Source organism: Microtus oregoni, unplaced genomic scaffold (genome assembly GCF_018167655.1).
Source record: "Microtus oregoni isolate MIOR12 unplaced genomic scaffold, Mior012 000024F_ref0000369, whole genome shotgun sequence".
In the NCBI taxonomy this organism is placed as follows: domain Eukaryota; kingdom Metazoa; phylum Chordata; class Mammalia; order Rodentia; family Cricetidae; genus Microtus; species Microtus oregoni.
This window is the reverse complement of record NW_024543083.1, coordinates 36,038,386-36,059,742: the sequence shown is the minus strand read 5'-3', so window position 1 is coordinate 36,059,742 and position 21,357 is coordinate 36,038,386. Positions and strand designations below refer to the sequence as shown.

The 21,357-nt window shown below is 39.8% G+C and overlaps 1 protein-coding gene across 4 annotated transcripts in view; it reads left to right on the top strand.

Annotated features, from left to right (window-relative positions):
- Positions 1 to 21,357, top strand: part of Clcn3 (chloride voltage-gated channel 3) — an 89,388-nt gene that overhangs the window by 10,524 nt on the left and 57,507 nt on the right. Inside the window, exons 1-2 of one of the 4 annotated variants that reach the window (XM_041673746.1) lie at positions 1,566 to 2,026; positions 11,028 to 11,203. In XM_041673746.1, the coding sequence (XP_041529680.1) occupies positions 11,044 to 11,203 (160 nt within the window). In that variant the 5' untranslated portion in view covers positions 1,566 to 2,026; positions 11,028 to 11,043. Of the gene's footprint in view, positions 1 to 1,565; positions 2,027 to 11,027; positions 11,204 to 21,357 lie in introns of those variants that run through there. The other 3 variants (XM_041673750.1, XM_041673747.1, XM_041673751.1) reach the window with 3 other exon arrangements.

Here is a 21,357-nt window from a genome sequence, read left to right as displayed (position 1 = left end):
AACAACCCGGCCAGCCTTGGTTTTAACCACTGAGACGTGTGTTTAATCCTTTCAGAACTCTCGCAGAATACACCCAACAACAGGAGGGCACTGGCACTCTCGCAGAATACACCCAACAACAGGAGGGCACTAGCACTCTAGCAGAATACACCCAACAACAGGAGGGCACTAGCGCACACTCTCACTGACGGGTTGGAGAGACTGGGGGAAAGTCTATAAAAACTCCTCATTGGGAATTATCGCTCCCGGAATATCATTAGTCCTCTAAGTATCCACGTCACAGCACGCACGCCATGCTGTGCTAGGGATGCCCCTCCCTTCTCTTTCCACTCAAGTCACTTGAAAAAGAGATTTTATTTTTGTAAAGCTAGAGGTAGAACACAGTGCCCCTGGTATGCCAAGGAAGCCCTGTGTCGCTGAGCCACAAGCCCTCTCCGCCACAAATTTTAAAATGAATATTCTCAAAAATTAATGTATAACGTATTACAAAAAAGCAAAACAAGTAGCATTTTCTTGTCTAAGAGTAATCTTCCGTGAAACTCAAACAGCACAGCATTCTGCCATCTTTATAGAAGACTGACTAGCTGGCTCTAAGTACTGTCTAAAAAAAAAATCTAGATGCTTTACCCCCGCAAAACGAATTAGGCTACAGTTTTGCAGTGGGAGCCCAAGTTACACCCAAGGCAGTAAATATTATCATCAAAATAATACATATCCATAACATATTAAAAATACATGAGACACAACCACCTCACGTCTTAGTTCTGCCACCCAGTGGGCGACACCCATACTGGTCCCACAGGTCCTGCTCTGTTACAAACTCTGCACCCTTTTTGTTCACCAGGCTGGGCAAGCACCGGCAGAGGCCAGGCATTTATGTACCTTCCTGCTTGTCACAACCCAGCTCCCTGGGCAAGGGGGACAGGTTTCCTGTGTATTGAGACACACGACAAGCACCCAATATGTAAGACCACGTGGTACATTAAGATTCTTTGAAGAATTATTTTTTTTTGAAATGCGTGATTTGGATTTTTAAGGATTCTTCTCTTTGCGTATTTTAAACGTATAACGTGCGACGGGGTGTAAGGCTAGGTGACGGTGACACCGTGGCACACATCACCACAGGCCCCACTTGGCGCTGGTCTGGAGGGAATCGTGGGGTCCCACGCTCGCTTCCGCCCGCTTAGGTTTCTCACGGTGCGAGCAGGCCGAGGGGACGTCAGGCTTCGCCGCGATGCCGGGGACCGCCCCTTCCCGAAATCGCCTCTCTGCCGGGGCCGCCTGCTGTCCCTTCACGTGGACGCCGGCGGGGCAACAGCGAAGACGTGAGTGACGTGAACAAGTCGCGAAACGAGACGAGATCCCCGGCGGCCCGGAGGAGCCTCCGCCGCTCGCCCAGCGGCTCTCCCGGCGGCCACGCCCAGGTCAGCCGTCCCGACCAATAGGAACCGACGCCCCTCCCAGCGCGCCCCTCGGAGGAAGTGCTGGGACGGCCGGACGCCGAACGGCCGCTCACGGCAACGCGGTGACGTCACGGGCGTGCTACGCACCTGTCGGGCTCCGACTCCCGCAGCTTCTCTTCCAGTTCAGCGGGTCAGGGCGGACCGGGTGCGGGTCGCAGAGCCGGCTGCTCAGCGCGGGTGCGCTCGGGGCGGGCGGGCTTTCTGGTGGGTGAGGCTGGAGGGGGCGGAGATGTGAGAGCCGGACCGCTCTCCTCCCGATCAGTCGCTGGACAGCGCCGTGAGCCTGGGGACTCAAGTAGAGGCAGAGGCAGGTGGACCCGAGGGCCCGCTCGAGTCGCAGGCTTGAACTTCACCCAGGGAGCAGCCTCCGCCTGTCCCGCCTGGACGCACACGCGTGACTTCCCCTGCGAGCCGGCTGGCCGTGAAGTCCGCCGGGGCGGCCACCCCGCTGCCCTGTCCCGGTGAAGCTGCCGGGGCGGCTGGCGCGCGATCTCAAGCAGATGCGGGGTCCTCCGGTAGCGCAGCCACCAGCCGCCCAGCTTGCTATGCCTCTGCGCTGCGAGGTGAGTCGCCAGCCGCCTGGTGTCACGCCTGGGCGGCGGTGAACCGCGAGCCCGGGCTCTGGCGTCCCCGTCACTTTGCACAGTGTTACCTACCTACCTGGTGTCCATCCCGTTAAAATCTCTCCCATTTCCTCCAGGAGCCGTCGAACGACCTATAAGAACTAGAATTAGGTGCCAGGACAGGATTAATCTTGAACTTGCCCAAATTTAGCAGTAACATTTAGTTCTATCTTTAGACCTACGCATATCAAATCTTTGTGTGTGTGTGTATGCAAATATTTGCGTGTTGGTAGTAAACTTGTCGAACCGGAAATTACTTTGGAGAACATTTCATGTGGTATGCTTTATTTATTTAAGTATGGCGTTTTAAAATTAGAGTACAAAAAAGTTAATTACATATTCATCAGGTGTATTCTAATTCTAGATCCAGATTTCTATTTCCTTTGGAAACAATGACTATTTATGACAACTGAACCAATGATGACCGTGCCTTTTAATATCCCCCTTTTTGTGAGTGTGTCTAAATTCAAAAATTCAGTTCTGCAAACTTTTTTGAGCCCTTGTATTCAGTGCCTTCTCTACCACTGTGGCTTCTGTATAATTGACACTTTGTAGATGTGCTTTTAGCCCATGAAGAATTTACATGTTTATTTTTTGGGGGGTCAGTGTTACAAACCTTTGTAAATGACTTAAAAACAGGATTTCAGTTCGGGAATGTGTTCCGGAAGTCCAGTGCTTATGTGTGTATTGTTGACCAGTCTCAAAAGGCGCTGCTTCTGCTGATGTCCTATTTTATATGGCTCTGAAATCAGGCGTATGACTTACGGGTAGTTTCTCAAATTGAATAAGTTTAGAAATGTTCATATGGTGTTGGCAGAATTACAAATAGCATTCAGCCCCCACCCCTTCCTCTCTCTTTGCTACTTCAAAGACTTTGAGGGCTGGAGAGATGGCTCAGCGGTTAAGAGCATTGCCTGCTCTTCCGAGGGTCCTGAGTTCAATTCCCAGCAACCACATGGTGGCTCACAACCATCTGTAATGAGGTCTGGTGCCCTCTTCTGGCCTGCAGGCATACACACAGACAGAATATTGTATACATAATAAATAATAAATATTAAAAAAAAAAAAAGACTTTGAGTGGCAGCTCCAGTTATTTGAAGAGGTCAGTATGAATAACTTAGGTCATTACTTGGAAGTAGTGCTGTCTTATGTACCTCGTGAAGCCTTTAAGGAATTAGCCTGGTTTTGAATATATGTCGTTCAGAAGAACAGATTTGTTAAACTTCTGGGTTTGTGGTAGAAAAAATGGCAATTGTCCAAGTCATGTTGGTGATAGACTTTCTGTTTTCTGTTGGGACATGTTGGTAATAATTTTCAGACCTCTCCGGAAGCCAGATTTGATCTCTGCGGTGGGTCGCAAATTAAAGTTGTATCCTGTGGGTTTGACCACTATCGCTGCTTTGTGGAATTTTTAACTTGCTTTGTAGTCAAAATTGTCAGAGGACACTACATATATATATATATACATATATATATATACATATATATACATATATATATACATATATATATGTATATATATGTAAACTGAGTACTTTCTGTGGTTTAGGGGGTGTGTGTTTGAGAGAGAGACAGAGACAGAGACATACACACAGGGAGAGCACTCGAGTTTTCACCAATCTTATAAAGTAGATACATTCACTTTGTCCATTTAATAGGTGTGGAAATTTGAGAAAGAATTTAGTTTCCTACGGCCCCACAGCAATAAATGTCAGAACTGAGGCTTCGGCAGTGTCATCCCAGAGCTCTTCCTTCCAGTCCTCAATGGCTACACTGTTGAAGCTCTACTAGGTGACACTCCACGGAAGAAGGTGGAGGGAGACACACCACCATAGGTCCATTCGTTTATAACTCATAAAAGGGATGTGCAATTGTAGAAACGCTTGTAAGTGTTGTTTCTGAAAAGGGAAGTTTCCAGCACTGCTGTTTTGATGAACTTTATGATGGTTTTTCTGTGCACAGCTGTCTTTGTTTTTAGGCATTCAGCTGCAGTTCTTGTGAAGTGTCCCCTAGTTGAGCATGACATGTAGGGAGACCGCTTCGCGCACGATGGACCTCAGAGATTTGCCTTAGCTGGAAGGGACTTGAAGAGGCCTTGTAAAGTCATGAAAACTGTTTGATTTTAAAGTCGTGGCCTTCATAGTAGCTTTTAAACTGGGTTATAGTTTTATATTTTTCTCCTTCTTATTATGAGCCCTATACTTGTGGATTTTCCCCAGCCCCACCTTTTAAAAACTTTGCAGTGCTTAATTTCCCCTTTTCTCGATGCTTGTCCTTGTTTTCAAATGTACTTCTGTGTGTGCATTTGAGGCACAAATGGTACGTTGGTAGAAGTATCCATTGTGGAGACATTAAGTCAGATCCACACAGATGATTTGTTGTTCATGTATGGTGGAAACACTGTGTGAGGTGGCAGTGTAAAGACCTGCAGCTCATCATGTGTAGCTGTGCTCGCTGTGCAGTTAGGTCACTAATTGCCTAGATAACAAAACCTGTACCCTTTGACCAGCACCCTCCCCTGCTTCCAGACCTGCAAGCCCTTGAGATCAGCATTTCTACTCTGCTTTTGAACTGGGCTCTTAGATTCCATGTGTTGGTGAGATCTTGCAGTGTTTTTTTCTGTGCTTATTCACTGTACCTGTTGATAGACACTTATGTTTTCATATCTTGACTTTTCTAATAGTATTTAATTTAAAAGAATTTGTAACATTAAGAAATATTCTTCAGGGAGCTAATTACTTAGTTTTTGGAACTAAAATGTATAAGATGCAGTTTCGACATGACATGCTAAGTAAACAGTAACAATTAAAAAAAACCAAGTAACGTTACTTTTGGGAGACTAGTTATCGATTATTGTTTTACCTTGTAATGTGATAAATTCTGTCTTCATAACCCAGTGGATCTACTCAGTAATCCCTCCCCAATTTATTCTTGCTCTTTTGTCCCCCACCCTTTAGAATAAAGTTTTTTAGAACAAAGTTTTTTAATCTTTTGGCTTTCTAAAAATTATTTATATATTTTATGTATATGGGTTCTTTGCATGTACGTCTGCATACCAGAAGAGGGTGTCAGATTCCATTATAGATCAGACAGTTGGGAGCTGCCCTGTGAGTGCTGGGAATTGAACTTAGGACCTCTGGCTAAGAAAAATAATTATATAAAACTAATTTGAGAAGTTAATTTTACTTTGGGTACTTATTTTTAAATTGAACCATACCCAATGCTGATAGTCTTACTATAGTACATTCAATTTCTGTTGTCTAGTGATTTCTCTGATTATTCTAAATATTAATTTTCCTCAAAAGACTACATATTTGCATGTATGTGTATATTATACATACACACACATATATTACAATTTTTCTTTTACATTTACTTAAGAAGAAAGGGTCCAGATAGAGAGAGGAGAGAAAATGAAATGGGGCTGAAAATGACTAAACTTCATTATGTAGATACATGAAACTATCAAACTAATAAAATTATAAAAAGATTGCTTATTAAAATTTTCTCAGTTAATGCAAATTATTAAATTCCTTCTGATGTATATAAATTTTAATTATACTTTAGTATATAAATATCACCTTCAATGATGCCTCAATTTGATGTATCTCAAATTGTTTACTAAAATTGTGATTTATACCTAATTTCCACTTTGTACTGACCTACAAATAAAGGTTGATAATTTATTAATAGCTAGTATTGATTAGTAATTAGTTTTGCTTGATTTCAGTTTAGTATGTCTTCCCACTCTGCTTTGTAATCCCCTGATAGAAAAGGAGAAAAGACTTCCCCTCAGTGTGGCATCAGATGGGGAGAGAATGTGCTAGATCCTCCTGAAGGGATTCCAGTGACTCTGCCACCTGGTGTCTGCTCCTGTCCTCATGTCCTGGGATGGTGGCCTAGGAATATGTCCACCTGCTCTTTCTCTCTGTTCCTCTACTTCCTCCTTTCATTAACTTTCCTACTTCTAGAAGGAGTGAAATTTTTTCGTTAAATGTGGAGAACTTTTTTAAAAACTATTTTTAGCTAATGCAGTCTCTATCGTATGGTAAAGTTCCCAGGCATACAGACCATCATGCCTTTCTCAAAGCTAGAAGTTCATGTACCTACCTACACATGCTTTTTCTTGTCTCAGCTTGGAAGTTCAGGTCATGCCACCTTTTTCCTTAGGTAACTCCCCTCACCCCCAATCTTATGTACCTTTTTTTGAGACTCAAGACTATCTCAGAAAAAAAAAAAAAAGGAAGGAGTGTCTTAGTTAGGGTTTCTATTGCTGTGAAGAGACATTATGACCATGCCAACTTTTATAAAGGAAAATACTTAATTTGGGTTTCTTACAGTTCAGAAGTTCAGTCCATTATCATCATGGTGGGACATCGTGGCCTTCAGGCAGACGTGGTGCTGAAGAGGTAGCTGAGAGTTCTACATCATACACAGGCAGCAGGAAGTAGTCTTAAGACACTGGGCAGTGTCTTGAGCATAGGAGACCTCATAGCCCGCCTCCACAGTAACATACTTTCTCCAACAAGGCCACACCTCCTAATGAACTTGTGGGGGCCATAACATTCAAACTACCTCAAAGAGCTTCATATTATCTACCACAGTGAGATACTGTAGTCTTTTCCTCTAAGTTTTGTTAAGTTATGGTATCGGTCAGGTTCTGCTTTTTACTCTAAGAATACAAATCTGCTATATAAGAAAATACTATGTCTCCCTTGAAGATAATATTTAATGTATGCTGAAGTTTACTGAGGACTGTAAAAAATAGTATACAATAAAATTGCATTAATAGTTACATCAGTTTCTGGTACTTTTTAGCTGTTCTATAAATATTTGTGATTAAATGATTATTTTGAAATCATTAAAATAATTGTCACATTTTAATGTGAGACAAGTATAAACATAAGTTTTTTGTTTTTCAAATTTTATAAACACATATATACATATATACATATACTATATAGTAAAATATGATCCCACCTATCCTCATTTATCCCTCTAATACCCTCCATGTCCCCTCCAACATTCCTCCTTTCCAATCTCATGTCTGTCTTTTCTTTTTTCTCTCATTTGGTGGGTTGATGGGTGGGTGGGTCTGTCTGTCCATCTTTTCTACCTTATCTATATCACCTACCGAGTCCACTTAGTGTTCCCCATATGTGTGTGGGTGTAGGACCATCTCCTGGAGTATGGCTGAAATCTACCAGTGGATACATCCTCACAAAATGGTTCTCTTTCTCCCAGCAGCTATTCATTTCCACTGCCAATGGCTTCTTAGTGAGGGGTGAGACCTGGAGATCATCTACCCCATCTATATTGGGGTAGATTTGGGCTTTTGTGATCTTGTACAGGTCATATGCAGACCTGTAGTAACTGCAGCTTCTGTGAGTTCCTGAGTGTGATTGCCATGTCTTAGGCAGAGGAAAGCTTCCACAGCCCTCCTCCCCATCCTCCAACTCTTCCTGTGCCTTAGTGGTGTGGTGTGTGTGGATATAGCTGTCCAGTGCAGGGCTAAGTACTCAGTCTCGTGTCTCAGCACTTTAGTTTTACATGTCTCCATTGATTGCTGTCCACTGCAAAAAGAAGCACATGTATGTGTAAACATAAATATTTTGAAGGCAATTTGACAGCACAACTGTCAAAATAAGAATAGCAGGTTTTACACTTGGGCCTGTGACCTCCCGAGCCACAGCTTTTGACCAGGACTCAGTGCCAGGCATGAGATTTCCTCTGTCAGAGGAGGCCTCCGATCTAATCAGTAGGTGCTTGGTTTTCCCTTAAAAGTCGTACCATTGCCAGGCAGTGGTGGTACACATCTTTAATCCCAGCACTCAAGAGACAGAGGTGGGTGGATCTCTATATTTGAGGTCAGTTTGGTCTACAGATTGAATTCTAGGACAGCCAGAGCTATAGAAAGTAATACTGTCTAAAAAAGTAAATGATGCTCTATTGCACTAGTGGGCACATCTGCCTGGCAAGTAGTCTCTGCACGAACGGTCCAGTACTGGGTAAGACCATGATGTCTCCTCTGCCACAGTAGTTTGTTTAGCGCCGCCCAGCACTGTGAAAGCTAATCATCAAGGAGGGACTTTCCAGTCAGCTTAGGGTTCATTGCTCTGTGTTCTGCAGCCAAAGTATATGGTGTCTTCAGCAACAGGATCTTGTAGTTGTAGTGGGTAACCAACGGTAGTAGCAGTAACCTGTGTTCTGGAGACCTCTGGTGCCTCCCTGACCAGTTAAGTGGTAGAAAGGTATTCCATGCCTTGCTAGTAAAACCTTTAAACAATGTAGATAGGAATGTGCCTTACCTACCTATGGTTAGGCTTTCCCTCTCTGCCATCATTGCTTTGGCGACTTTGGTCTTTCTTTCTGGTGGCTGACATGGAGAGGTTCATTTGCACCTTTCATCGGTTGTGACCTACTTCTCTGTTTAGCTTACCAGCCAGCCACACAGTTGGCTGACACACCTTCAGAGCTTAGCCATTACCTTCCACCTGCACAGGTACCTTTATAGGAGAAACAAAACTTGATCGAGACCACAAAGTTCCCTTAAGTTACCTGCTTGCAGGGTCTTTGGGAAATCAGTCTAGGAAATATTTATGTGTTTTAACAAGAAAAGTAATATCCATAGAGGAAAACTGATGAACTTTATCAAGATTAAATATTTTTGTTATGTGGTAGACCATCCTGGGCTACAGAATGAGACCATCTTACAAAAAACAAAACAAAATAAACAAACAGTACTTAAATTGAATACCTGATATGTATGCCACATACTTTGCTAACCATTGACTATGTAGTGAAAAACAAAAATTGAGCATTACTTGGTTTCAAGATATATTCTAGATGAGAAGATCAGTAAATTAATAAAATCTCATAAAGCTGTGGTCAGTGCTATACATTGGGAACTGAAAGAACAATAGAAAAATTTAACATAGACAAACTTTGACTCAGGTACTAGGGGAGACTTTTTTTTGGTTAAGTTATTTAAATTTTTTGTATCTCATCTGTTAAGTGGAGAGAATAATAGCTCCCATACCTTATTATTGGCTCATATGTAATACACTTTTGTAAAGTGTAATGAGAGCGCTAGAGAGATGTGTTTTCTGCCTAGAGTGATGCTTTTGTTTGTTAGTTGTTGAGGTTCTGAGATGGCATATGTTCCTGAGGTTGGCTTGAACTCTGGATAATCCTGCATCAGGTTCCCATAAGACTGTGCCAGATGCCTAGCTATTTAATGCATATTTGATGTGAGGTTTGAAGAATCAGTAGCAAGTTAGATGAAGAGGAGAGGGTGTGCTCCAGATCAAAGACATACTGAAGGCTGTGGACCAGAAGGCATATAAGGTCCTGGTTGGACTGAGAAAGTGGAAGATGAGTGGTCTAGAGTCTAAAAGAAGTACACGCTGCAAAATGAGCCTGGGAACTGGGCGGGGACTGCCAGCCTGGGGCTTTTCTGCTTTGTTAAGGAGTTTGTCTCTTAAGAAATATGAAAAATAATTAAATAATTAAAATATTTTAGTGCACAGAATAGGTATAGTTTACTAGTCACACCTTTTTCCTTTTCTTTTCTTTCATTTTTTTTTTTTATGGCTGGCTGCAAGTTATAGTATAAAGATCAAGTTAGAGGCAGACAAGGTATTTGTGCAGAGAGCATTAGAAATTTGTTACAGCACATTAGAATTTATCTCTGGGAATCTGATCTTCATTACTATATAGGAAATAAGCTTGCAAGCTACCCTCTACTATACAAAAATTGATTTAATACATTAACACTCTTGGAATATTATAAAATAATCAAAGCATTTTTAAAGTTGCAGAACAGCAAATATTTCTTTGTAGTTTACTTCCAAAGCTGTTTATCTCAAGGCCAGCTTACTGTTGTTGCAAAGGGTGTGTATGTGTTGAAAACTGAAAACGAAAACCTTTATTGTTAAGACACTGTTATGCTCGTTTTTCATGTACAAAAAGAAAAGTAACAAGGAGGCAACATTGTCTAAGAACTCTTGAGTCTTGGTTGAGTTTGGGAACTTTGATTCTTTTGTGTTCTGTGCGCACTTAATTACTGTGACTTTCTAGTCAGTCTTGTTTTATAAGCTCTACTAGTTTGACTCCCTCAATGGTTGATGAGGCCCACACATGTCAACAGACTTGTAAATTTTCATATTGATAGTGTGCCTGGAATAGACGTATTAAATGAGCTGGATGCTGGTGGCTCATGCGTTGGGATGCAGAGGCAGGCAGATCTCTGAGTTTGAGGTCAGCCTGGTCTATAGAGTGAGTTCCAGACCAGCCAGGGCTACACAAAGAAACCGTGTCTCGAAAAAAAGATGTAGCAGTACTATTTTGGTATATAAAGGATTAAAATAAAATTTGGTTTTACCTATGTTGAAAAAAAATGAAAAAACTATTTTCAGTTTTTCCTGGTTAATGTTTGACCCTGAGCTCCCAATACTTAAATATTTCAAGTTAATTTAAGAGATTTTAACTTAAAATGTTAATTTTAAAAATTAGGTAGCACGTGCCTGAAGTAAAGTCCCAAGGACTTGGAATTTCAGCCATTTGCTGTTTTTCCTGCGGGCCTTTCCCTTGCAAAGGCCTGTGCTGTCCATTCACACGTAAGCGATTGCATACTCTGATTCTTCCCTGTCCTGTGCAGCAAGCTGCACACGGTAAGCGCACCTCTGCACTTGATAGATTTACACTTAGAGGATCTTAAGATTGTTACAGTGCTGCTTGAAGGAGTTCTTCTACACCTGCATAGTGAGAAGAAAGAATTGAACCATCCCTCAGCGCTTAGCATAATAGAGGGATCCCTTGTATAGCGGCTGGACTTAGTATTTTTACTGCAAAGACCTTAGCTTTCATCTTGTGATGTTAGAATACATGATTTTTGTCATATGTTGGGAAAATGTTGAAGCCATTTTCCCCTTTTTTCCAGATAACCAGACAGCTAAATGGAGTCTGAGCAGCTGTTCCATAGAGGCTACTATAGAAACAGCTACAACAGCATAACAAGCGCCAGTAGCGATGAGGAGCTCTTAGATGGAGCAGGTGCTATTATGGACTTTCAGACTTCTGAAGATGACAATTTGTTAGACGGTGACACAGCAGTTGGTAAGTGCAGCATGTCAACTGAGAATTGTAGTCATGAATATCTACCAGTACATATGCTCTGAGGCTTTTGTTTTGTTTTTCTTTTTTTTTGAGACTAACATTTGGGGTAACTTTTTAAAGCCAAGGTAGACACACAGAACTTAAAATTAACCATTTAAAAGTATCCGTCTCAGTGACCTTATTCATAGTATTATCGTAAAATATTTTTACTACCTCCAGAATCTCCAATATTGAAGTAAATATTCAAATTTAAGTGTAATTCAGAGAGGTATGCAACCATTACATTGATCTCATGAAAACAGAGAAATAAACAAGTTCTGCAATTTCCCTTTAGTTAAGAAACAGCATTACCTAGATTCCTCTCTTCTTTCCCTGCCAGCAGCTATTATTTGATTTCCATTTAGACTGATTTAGCGGGTATTTACACTTTCTGTAAGTGGGGTCACAATGTGAACTCTTATCTTGTGTTTTTAATTATGTTTTGGGATTATTTGGGTTGTTGCACACGGTAGTGGTTATTTCCATTGCCGTGTAGTTTTTCCTTGTGTAAATATACTGCAGTGAGTTATTCTGTATATTCCATTGTAGACTTTAGCGTTTGCTGATAGTACTGCTAAAATATGTAAGTGCATGTGTTTTAGTGAAGTAATCTAACGCATCTTGAGTTATACTTAGTGTGCAATGCCTAAATCTAGAGTATGCGTGTGTCAGCATCATCACATAATGTCAGAGATACCCAACATTGTGGTGTGCTTATTTCTGTCTGTAGTGTGTGAAAGGTTAGTTGAGCATCTTTACCAAGTACCAAAGTATTACCAGTTTTAAACATTTTCACTGTTCTCTCATTTTGAGCTTATATTTGAGATTTGGGAGTTGAAATGCACTTATATATGTTAACTTGGCTTTTTAGGTTGCCTCCAGAAGGGCTAGGTCAGTCAGCCTGTTTTATAGAGGCCCATTATATATTCTGATTTGTCAGATACATTTATTGGAAATGTCTTCTCTTACTCTTGAAGTGTGTCCTTTCATTTTCTTAGTAAGATGTTTTGGGGGAAGCCACTGATTCTAATGAACTCTAGTTAGTATTTTTCTTTGTTCTTACTGTCTGTGTTCTTGTTAATGAGTCTTCTAAATTGGGTATGACGGCACACACACGCACTTCCAGGTGTTGAGACTAGGATAGAGAATCTAAGGCCAGCCTGGTTTACATAGCCAAAGGTCTGTTATCTAAAAATAAAGATTTCAGGTACACCAGGGGATCAAAGATAGTATTCTGTTTTCTTCTTGTGCCATTCATATTTAGATCTAGAATCTTCTTGCATTTAATTGTGTGTAATGTGAATAAAAATTTAGATTTATTTTTTCCCATATGCATAACTGGTCCAGTACCAAGGCAGGCAACTTGAACTGTTGTTAATCAACACTCTGGAAGACACTTTGGAAGATAGCTTGACAATTTTGTATACTATTAGCTATAAGATTCAGCAATAATGTACCGAAGTATTTATTCCAGTTAGGTGAAATAGTCACATGAAAATGTTTTAAAAAAACCAAGTAAAAGAAAAAAAAAATAGAGAAAAGCCTAAACAAGCATCCTAGTGAGAAGCTGTGCTGTGCTAGGTAGGGTACTACCCACAGTGTTACTCTGTATTTCTGTAGATGCATGCTGGGCTTGTGCCCTTACAGTTCTGAAATACATGCCTTTTTTTCAGTGAACCTCAGCATATGTCTATGTTTTGTGGCTAAATTTACTTGAGCAGGATATGCTTCAGTGTTCTTTTCTATATACTAACCCTAGTGGAGGGAGAAACTTAAATATGACTTGATTTCTTTTCATCCTCAGACTGTTTTTATAGTGCATCCCTGTTCTACTTTGCTTTCTGTTGCTTTGGTAAAATGCTGATGAAAAACAAGTTGGTGGGGGAAAGAGTTTATTCCATCTCAATGCTCACAGTCCATCATGTAGGGCAGCCAGGGCAGGAGCAGAAGCAGGAACAGCAGCAGAGCCCATGGAGGAGTGTTGCAGATCGTCTTACTCTCACGGATGCTCATTCAGCCACTTTCCTTATACCACCCATCCTGTGTAAGTTAATAATCAAGAAAGTGGCCCCACAGACATGCCCACAGGCCAATCTGATGGGGACAGTTCTGCAATTGAGGGTCCCTCTTCCCAGCTGTGTCAAGTTGATAACCAAGATGAGCCATCACAAACGTTTCTACAGCTTTCTTTCCCCATTCTCTTCGGATTTCAGTTACTTGTGGTTGAGTTTCTCACTGTGATGCTTAGGTTCTTCTGTATTTTCTATCTTTTTATGTATTTTTTCATTTTCATGTGACTATTTCACCTAACTAGAGTAAATATTTGGAACATTATAGCTGAATCTTATGGCAAAGGTACAGTTAATAACGGAAATTTCCAAACTGTATTCTAAAGTATCTGTGGAATGTAGCCATTTCGTAATATACATGCTATAATACACAATATTGTATTACAGTAATATATTGTTATTTCATGTTCTGAGAAAGTCTTCATATTACTGTGCCTTTTTGAGCATATTTCTTGACATTTGTGTCTAAGAATTTCAGTGCCCAAATCATCTTTGGTTCCATTTCTGTTGCCTAATTTTTTTCTTCTCTTTTTGGTTCTTTTTTGACTTTGGCTCCTGTAATTGTTAACTGACTGGATACTATGTACAAATAGTAGTGGAATTACTGGTAGCAATATCTGCACCAGAGTACTTTCTTTTATGCAGGGGACAGGCAATCTAGGATCTGGCAAGAGAATTTGCAACATAGTTTTAACTTTCTGTTAATTGGTCTCTTAGAATTATTTTATTCTTAGGACATTGCTTCTGAGAATTTTTTTGGTAGGAAACTGCTGCCTTTACCGGAGTTATTCATGATTCATTTATTTACTATGTTTACATTGTTGTGTCTGCATGTATGCCTGCAAGTCAAAGAGGGCACCAGATCTCATTATAGATGGTTGTTAGCTGGGAATTGAACTCAGGCCCTCTGGAAGAGTAGCCAGTGCTCTTAACCTCTGAGCCATTGCTCCAGCACCCCCCTCCCTTTTGCTTCTTTTAGCACCTTAAGATTGCCAACAGCTCTGCTGTTATTATAATGACTGCTTCTTTGTCTTTGCTTATTTGTTTGGGAATCGTAAGTACTTCAGGGGTAGAGTGGCATAGAATGAAGCTCTTTGTCTCTTTCTCCAGGATCAGTCCATGTAAATTCACATTGCTATGGTGGCTTTGTACTTCAGACTTTGAGCCTTTAAACCTTTCAAACTGTCAACTTTTAATCTTCACCTTCTGGGCCTCTCAGTTACTCTTGTTTATGAGCTTAGAAATGGCACAAAGCAAAAATGGTTGAGACTGTTGTGTTTGCCTCTGCTTCATTGCTTTTCAGAATAGTAACACCTCCAGGCTACTTCCCTGGGATGTTCTTTGATTTAAAAAGACAGCACTTGCATTATTAACCATTTGCTTTTTTATAATCATTATTTTTTTCTACTTAATTTAAGTGACATTTATTGGCAGTTATAAACTAGAATATATGCATTCATAACTTGAAAAATCAAGTGAAATGAACAACGTTCTCTCTTTTCCTCTCTTTCACTCTTTGGGTTTTTTATGTGGTGTATAAAATTAATCAGGAAAATAGAAGGGACATGAGGCAGGGTCCAGCACTTTCCGTCTTCCCACTGTCATCAAGTGCTGGTGATGCTCTTATCCCAACTTTTAAGAAAGAGAACTAAGTAGAAAGGGAAGACAAAGGTACACAAATATGACCTACTAATTTTCCTCCAACCAAACCCACCAGTATACTTCTCTGTGTGTGTTAGCATCCAGGCACACCTTGGCCCTACCCTGTGGAAACCTGGCACAGGGCATCACGTCCTGTGCTCTGCCTCATGCCTCCTTCAGCAAATCCTACCTGCCTGCAAGTCAAGACACTAATGGTATGCTGGCATGAGGTGGGACTGGGAGTGTTGATCCCATGGTAAGGGAGAGATACACCATCATACAGGATTTAATGAGAAGGAAGTTTACTGGGGAAGGGAAAGGGGGGGGAGAGAAAAGGAGGGAGGGAAGAAGGCAGTGACCTGCCTCCTCAGAGAGAGCATGAGTAGGTGGGGCTTGTCTTTTAAAGGGACAGGGTACTGTCTGCCATGCCAGCGGGCATGGCACAAGGCATGACACACTGTGCCAAGTTCCCAAGGGGTGGGGCCAAGGTGTGCCTGGATGCTAACAGTTTGTCACTTACTAGAACTTGACAATATACCTAGCCAACACCAGCCACTGGCAATGGGAATAACATCACTAGGTAGAATAGTCATGAATCCTTTACAGAGATATCTTACCAACCAAATGAAATTAAGTCTGTATTAGCAAGGAAGAAGTTGGAATGGCCTTAGGGGAAGCAGACATTGGTGTTTTCTGTATAAATTTTGTCCTCAAATATAATTATATATTTTGAAGTTTGATAGATATCCTAAATACTATGTCTCAAAAATGAATTTGTTGGGGGCTGGAGAGATGGCTCAGAGGTTAAGAGCATTGCCTGCTCTTCCAAAGGTTCTGAGTTCAATTCCCAGCAACCACATGGTGGCTCACAACCATCTGTAATGGGATCTGGTGCCCTCTTCTGCCCTGTAGCATACACACAGACAGAATATTGTATACATAATAAATAAATATTTTTAAAAAATGAATTTGTTTTCTTTTAAATGCTTTTTATTGCATGTGTTTATTGTGTGTGTGTTTATACATGGCATGTTGTGTATGAGGAAGTCAGGATAACTTGGTGGAGTCGGTTCTTTTCCGTGTAGGTTAGAGGGAATCTAAACTCAGGTCATCAGGCTTGTTGACAAGTGCCTTTACCCACAGATCCATATCACCAGTTCCAGAGAATTTTATTTTAATACTCCTTTTGAATTGGGAAGAATATTGTACAAGGGGAAGTAAATGTAGTTGGTTATTTTTTTTCCCACTTTTTGGAGGCCCGCCACCCAGCTCCCAAATAAATACACTAAGACTTATTCTTACTTATGAATGCTCAGCCTTAGCCTGGCTTGTTTCTAGCCAGCTTTTCTGATTTAAATTATCCCTTTTCTCTTTAACTACATTTTGCCTCTGGGCTTTTTATCTTTCTTCATTCTATAAGTCTTTCCTTCTTACTCCATGATCTGCTGTGTAGCCATCCTCCTCTCTTTTTACTCTTCTTGTTCCTCCCTCCTCTTTCATCTCTTGAGTCTAGATTTCTCTTCTTATTTATTCTCTCTGCCTGGCAACCCCACCTATCCCTCTCCTGCCTTGGTATTGGTTGTTCAGCTCTTTGTTAGACCAATCCAGTGTTTTAGACAGGCAAAGTAACACAGCTTTTATGGAGTTAAACAGATCAACATAAAAGAATGCAGTAATCTTTGCATCACTAAACATATACTCCACAGCATACACGAATGTTAAACATCATAAACTAATATTCCACAATAAAATAATGTATGAAGGACCAGCAATAGGAATTATCTCTGAAGCAGCAAGTATCCTTGTGAGATCCACCGTGTTCTTGTAGACGATGAGATCAACAGCAGCTGAAAGGAGGGTGTTTAGAAGAGGTAGGGACCTTTACCGTCATGAACTCAGACAAATGTGAGAAAAGGCCTTACTTTAGTGAGAGCTCTAAAGAGTTATCACAGCCAATGGTAGAACATACAATTGGGAATAAGTATTTTTTCATAATTTAGTATTTGGTTTTTAGTTTTCCAAGACAAAGCCCCACAAAACAAATAAGCAACAGCAAGAAGTCACTGGAAAGTACCCAACAATGTTTTGCAGTGTGGTGAGTAGCCTTCAAATTGGAAACCTGAATTACATCCTGATTCAGCTAATTCTGTAACCTTTGGCAAGTCAGCCTTTGCATGCCCCATGTTTTCCTAATTAAAAATAGTAGTCACTGAATGAGTGCTCTGAGAATTAAGTGCATTAGGGATCTTTACCCAGATGATATAAATTGATCATTAAAAGAGTAGTTTATTAATGATAGAGAGTCAGTTAAGAGTGGCTGTTTCTGTTTTCTCCTGTATTCTTTCCACTTGGATGTGTTAAACTCTTTCATCCTAATATAAACAAATTCTTCTTTGAGAACATTCAAGCAAGGTATCATTTACATTTCCAGTATTTCTGATGAAAAGGATGTAGGCCTAGATATGGAATAGCTTGAAGTAATAAGAGAGAACTTGCTTTGGGACTCTCTACGAGATAGCTGTTTTTGTATAGCTTATAGTTTATAAATCCTTTAAAAATATATTTACTAATCTCAAAAATAAAGTCTACTAAAGTAAATAGTAGGTGCTTTAGAACAGATAGTTATCAAAAATAGAAGTATTGTTAGGAATGATGACTGCTAGTAATACCTGTGGATGGATGGCAAAAAGATGCGGCTGTATTTATATTAAGTACAGCTAATTTGAAAGAATATTTTAGTCAATTAAAACTTTTTGGAAATTGAAAACATTTTCATTGCAAATAACAGGAAGAAGGGCCAAGCTTTTGTTGCAAGGGTTGGATTCATTGAAGGGAACCATATGGTTCTGCCATTGCCAGTGAAGCACATGGTTATACATCAGTAGAACTTAGAATGATTCTTAGCTAGTGCAGTCTTCAGGTGAAGTAAATTACTGAGAATCATTCTCAGTATAGGCAACCACAGACTTTAGCAGGTTTAAGCAGTTGCTTTGTATTGTTAAGGTAATTATACTGTTTAAAATATGAGCCTGTGTATATTTTTGTCTTGTCTGAAATGTTTAGCTGGCAGTTGTCAAGAGATCTTTAAAGTTTTTAGATTGTCTAAAACTGAATGTTAGAGTTGAGAAGGCTTACTCCTAATTGTCTTAATCTTTTTTTTTTTGTTGTTGTTGTTGTTTAGAAAACCCTTACAATAGTTCAGAAATGTAAGATGCTTTAATTGTTGAAACTTTTGGGACGTATGATAGCTGGGATCGGAATACAGTTATTATCTTACTCATTTCTCAAATATAGGTTGAATGTTCTTTATTTGAAATGCTTAGAACCACGTTTCAGATTTTTTTTTTATAATGTTGAGGGAGCAGTATTTGCACCTATATAAAATGAAATTTCTGGGCAGGAGACTCATTTAAACACAGAATTTATTTTTACACACAACCTGAAGATAATTTGTACAGTATTTGCAGTATGCCTGTTCCTTGTCTGTGACTGACTGTGACTAGCATGAAGTCAGGTGGAGAATTTCTGGTTTGTTTCTGTTTCATGTTGGTTCAGAAAGCTTCAGGTTTTATAGCACATTAGATTTTGGATTTTGGAATTAGGGATGCTGTATCTGTATATGAGTACATGAACTTTAGAACTCAAATGATCTGTGACATTAGACTCGGAGGTTCTGAGCGATTAAAAGAGGTTAGCATTCAGATATCAACCATTAGGTTCAGCTTCATTAAAGATGTTCATGCTTTCATTTATATTGTATTCATTGTGTGTGTGTTAGCCAGGGTTTCTCTGTGTAGCCCTGGCTGTCCTGGAACTCGCTCTGTAGACCAGGTTGGCCTCGAACTCATAGAAATTTGCCTTCCAAATGCTGGGATTAAAGGCATGTACCACCACGTGTATTCTTTTTGGGTTGAATATTCTTAAATCTTCCTCCATAAGAACTATAGGAAGGAGTGCTAGGTAAAGCAGATGCAGAGTGGCCATTCAGGATGACAACACATATGCAGCAAGTCCTGCAGATAGAGCCTGGCATCAACATCATGAAACTGGCATCTAAGAAGGAGGCTCATGTTATCCAGGCCTTTAGCTCTTTCTGGGTAAAATCGTTGTGCAAATTTGTTTTGTATAGTGAGAAATAAAATAGTCTACTTTATTCCAGCCAAAGAAACAAGGCAGCTCATTAAAAGATACATAGAATTCAGCAATTAAGTGGTTTATAAGAATGAAGCAAAAGGAAAGCCACCTGAAGTGACAAAATGTAGAAAAGAGACCAAGAAATAAATGTCACCAACATACTTAACACTTTAAAAATTATCTTATTCTATTGTGTGTATTAGTGTTTTGCCTGCTTGTATGTCTGTGTACCCCATGGTGTCCAAGCTGGCCAGAATAGGGAGTCAGATCCCCTGGGACTGGAGTTCTGGACAGACCAATGTGAGCTGCCGTGTGGGTGCTGGGAATCAAACCTGGGCCCTTTGGAAGAGCAGACATTGATTTTACCTATTGAGCCATCTCTCCAGCCCACCAATACACTTGAAAAATATATTACTTAAAATTGTCAAGCATGTATATAATTTTAGTCATTTTCCTCTTACTCCCCCTCACCCCCTCATGAAGCCCTTCTTTTCCAAATAGTGTTCCTCCAACTTTTCATTTCTGCTTCTTGTGTGGCTAATTTAGTTAGGGTTACTTGAGTGGCAGATTATTACTGCATCATGGACATCGTATCAGTGGCTACACCACTAGACAAGATGGTATCTTCACCCAGCAACCACTGTCATTAGTTCCTCAGAGAGGAGGAGCACCTGGTAGGCTCCTCCTCTATCCGTAATGAAATGGTAATGGCCCCAAAGTATAAATGAGTTCGTGTTTAGGCTCAGATGTCAGCAAACACAAGGATTGGGAGGCTGTATCACCTGGTAGATGCATGAGGTTAGGACTCATAATTATTTTATTAGTAGTAGCAGAAAGGGAACTGGGGAAGCAAAAATGCTCCTGCTGAAAAGACTTACTAAGAAGAAATATACCCCAATGATAGATAATCTGTGAATTCCTGGATGAATTATTTATTTTACTTTTCTAAGGCGTTGAGTCACTGTGTTCTTTAAAACTCATTGTTTAAATTACCTTAGCCTTGTCACACACTGAACATATACATTTGACCCTTTCTCAATACTGCATGAATGGCATCTGACAGACACAAAATTATTCCTTTTTAGAAAGATTTTTATTTTATGCATACGAGTATTTTGTAACATGTGTATTATGCATGCAATACCCACAAAGGCCACAAGAGGACATTAGCTCCTCTGGAACTGGAGCTACTGGCAATCATGAGCCAAATATGAGCGTTGAGACCTGAACCCAGGTCCTTAAAAGCAGTAAATGCTCTTAACCTCTGAGCCATCTCTCCAGCCCCATAAATTTCTTCTTAATGAAGAATTCTGACCTTAAGTAAGAACAATTTTCACGAATGGAACCTCTAATGACTTCTATTTAGTCTGACATTGTATTTAACTTTACTATTTCTAAATATTACTAAATAGTAATTACTATTACTAAATTGTAAAGCTCAATAGTAATATTTAGAAATAGTAAAACTATATTTCAAATATTGCTATTTCTTAATGAAAGCTAACTGAATATAAATAATTCTCAGCCTAAAATTATACAAAAAATAACTGCAAGAAATAATCATTGATGAATTCCTAAAATGTTATGTCATCTATACTGTCTTATCTATCCAGAGATAGTCTGTCAGACTATTATGAGTAATGCCCAGACAGATGGAGTACTCTTATTCAAAATATTATGGACCAGAGTATTCAAAATTTGTTTTTGTTTATGTTTTTTAAAGAATTTAATAGTCATATCCACATAATGAGAGAACAGTTAAAACATTTAAAACTGGTAATACTTTGCTATCAGGTTTTGGTAAAGATGTACAGCTGAACTTTCATAAGCACACCTCACTAGTCTTTGTGGGACACAATGTCACAGTGTAGCCCCGCTGGCCTGGAGCTCTGCTTCACAGGTGCTGGGTGATAAGCAGGTCGCACCACACCTAGTTCGTAGCTTCTTTTTAAAATGCAAGTTATTAATATTTACCATTATGAATTACAGAATTTAAAACTTTAGTTCATTTTAATATAAATATAAGATGTATTTTGACATTAATGAGAAATATATTTTCCAAATAAACTAAGAGAAGAGTGCCACTGATTTGCATTTAAAAATATCTCTGTTTTCTTAGTAGAGAACAGATTCTCAACTGTTTGTTACAATGTGTTAGAAAATTTATCTCAGACAGCACATAGAAAAGAATAGAATTTACTAGCTTCTTGTAGGTTTTTGTGGATATTCTTTGATATTATACTACAACGTGACAAATGTTAAATTCTTAAA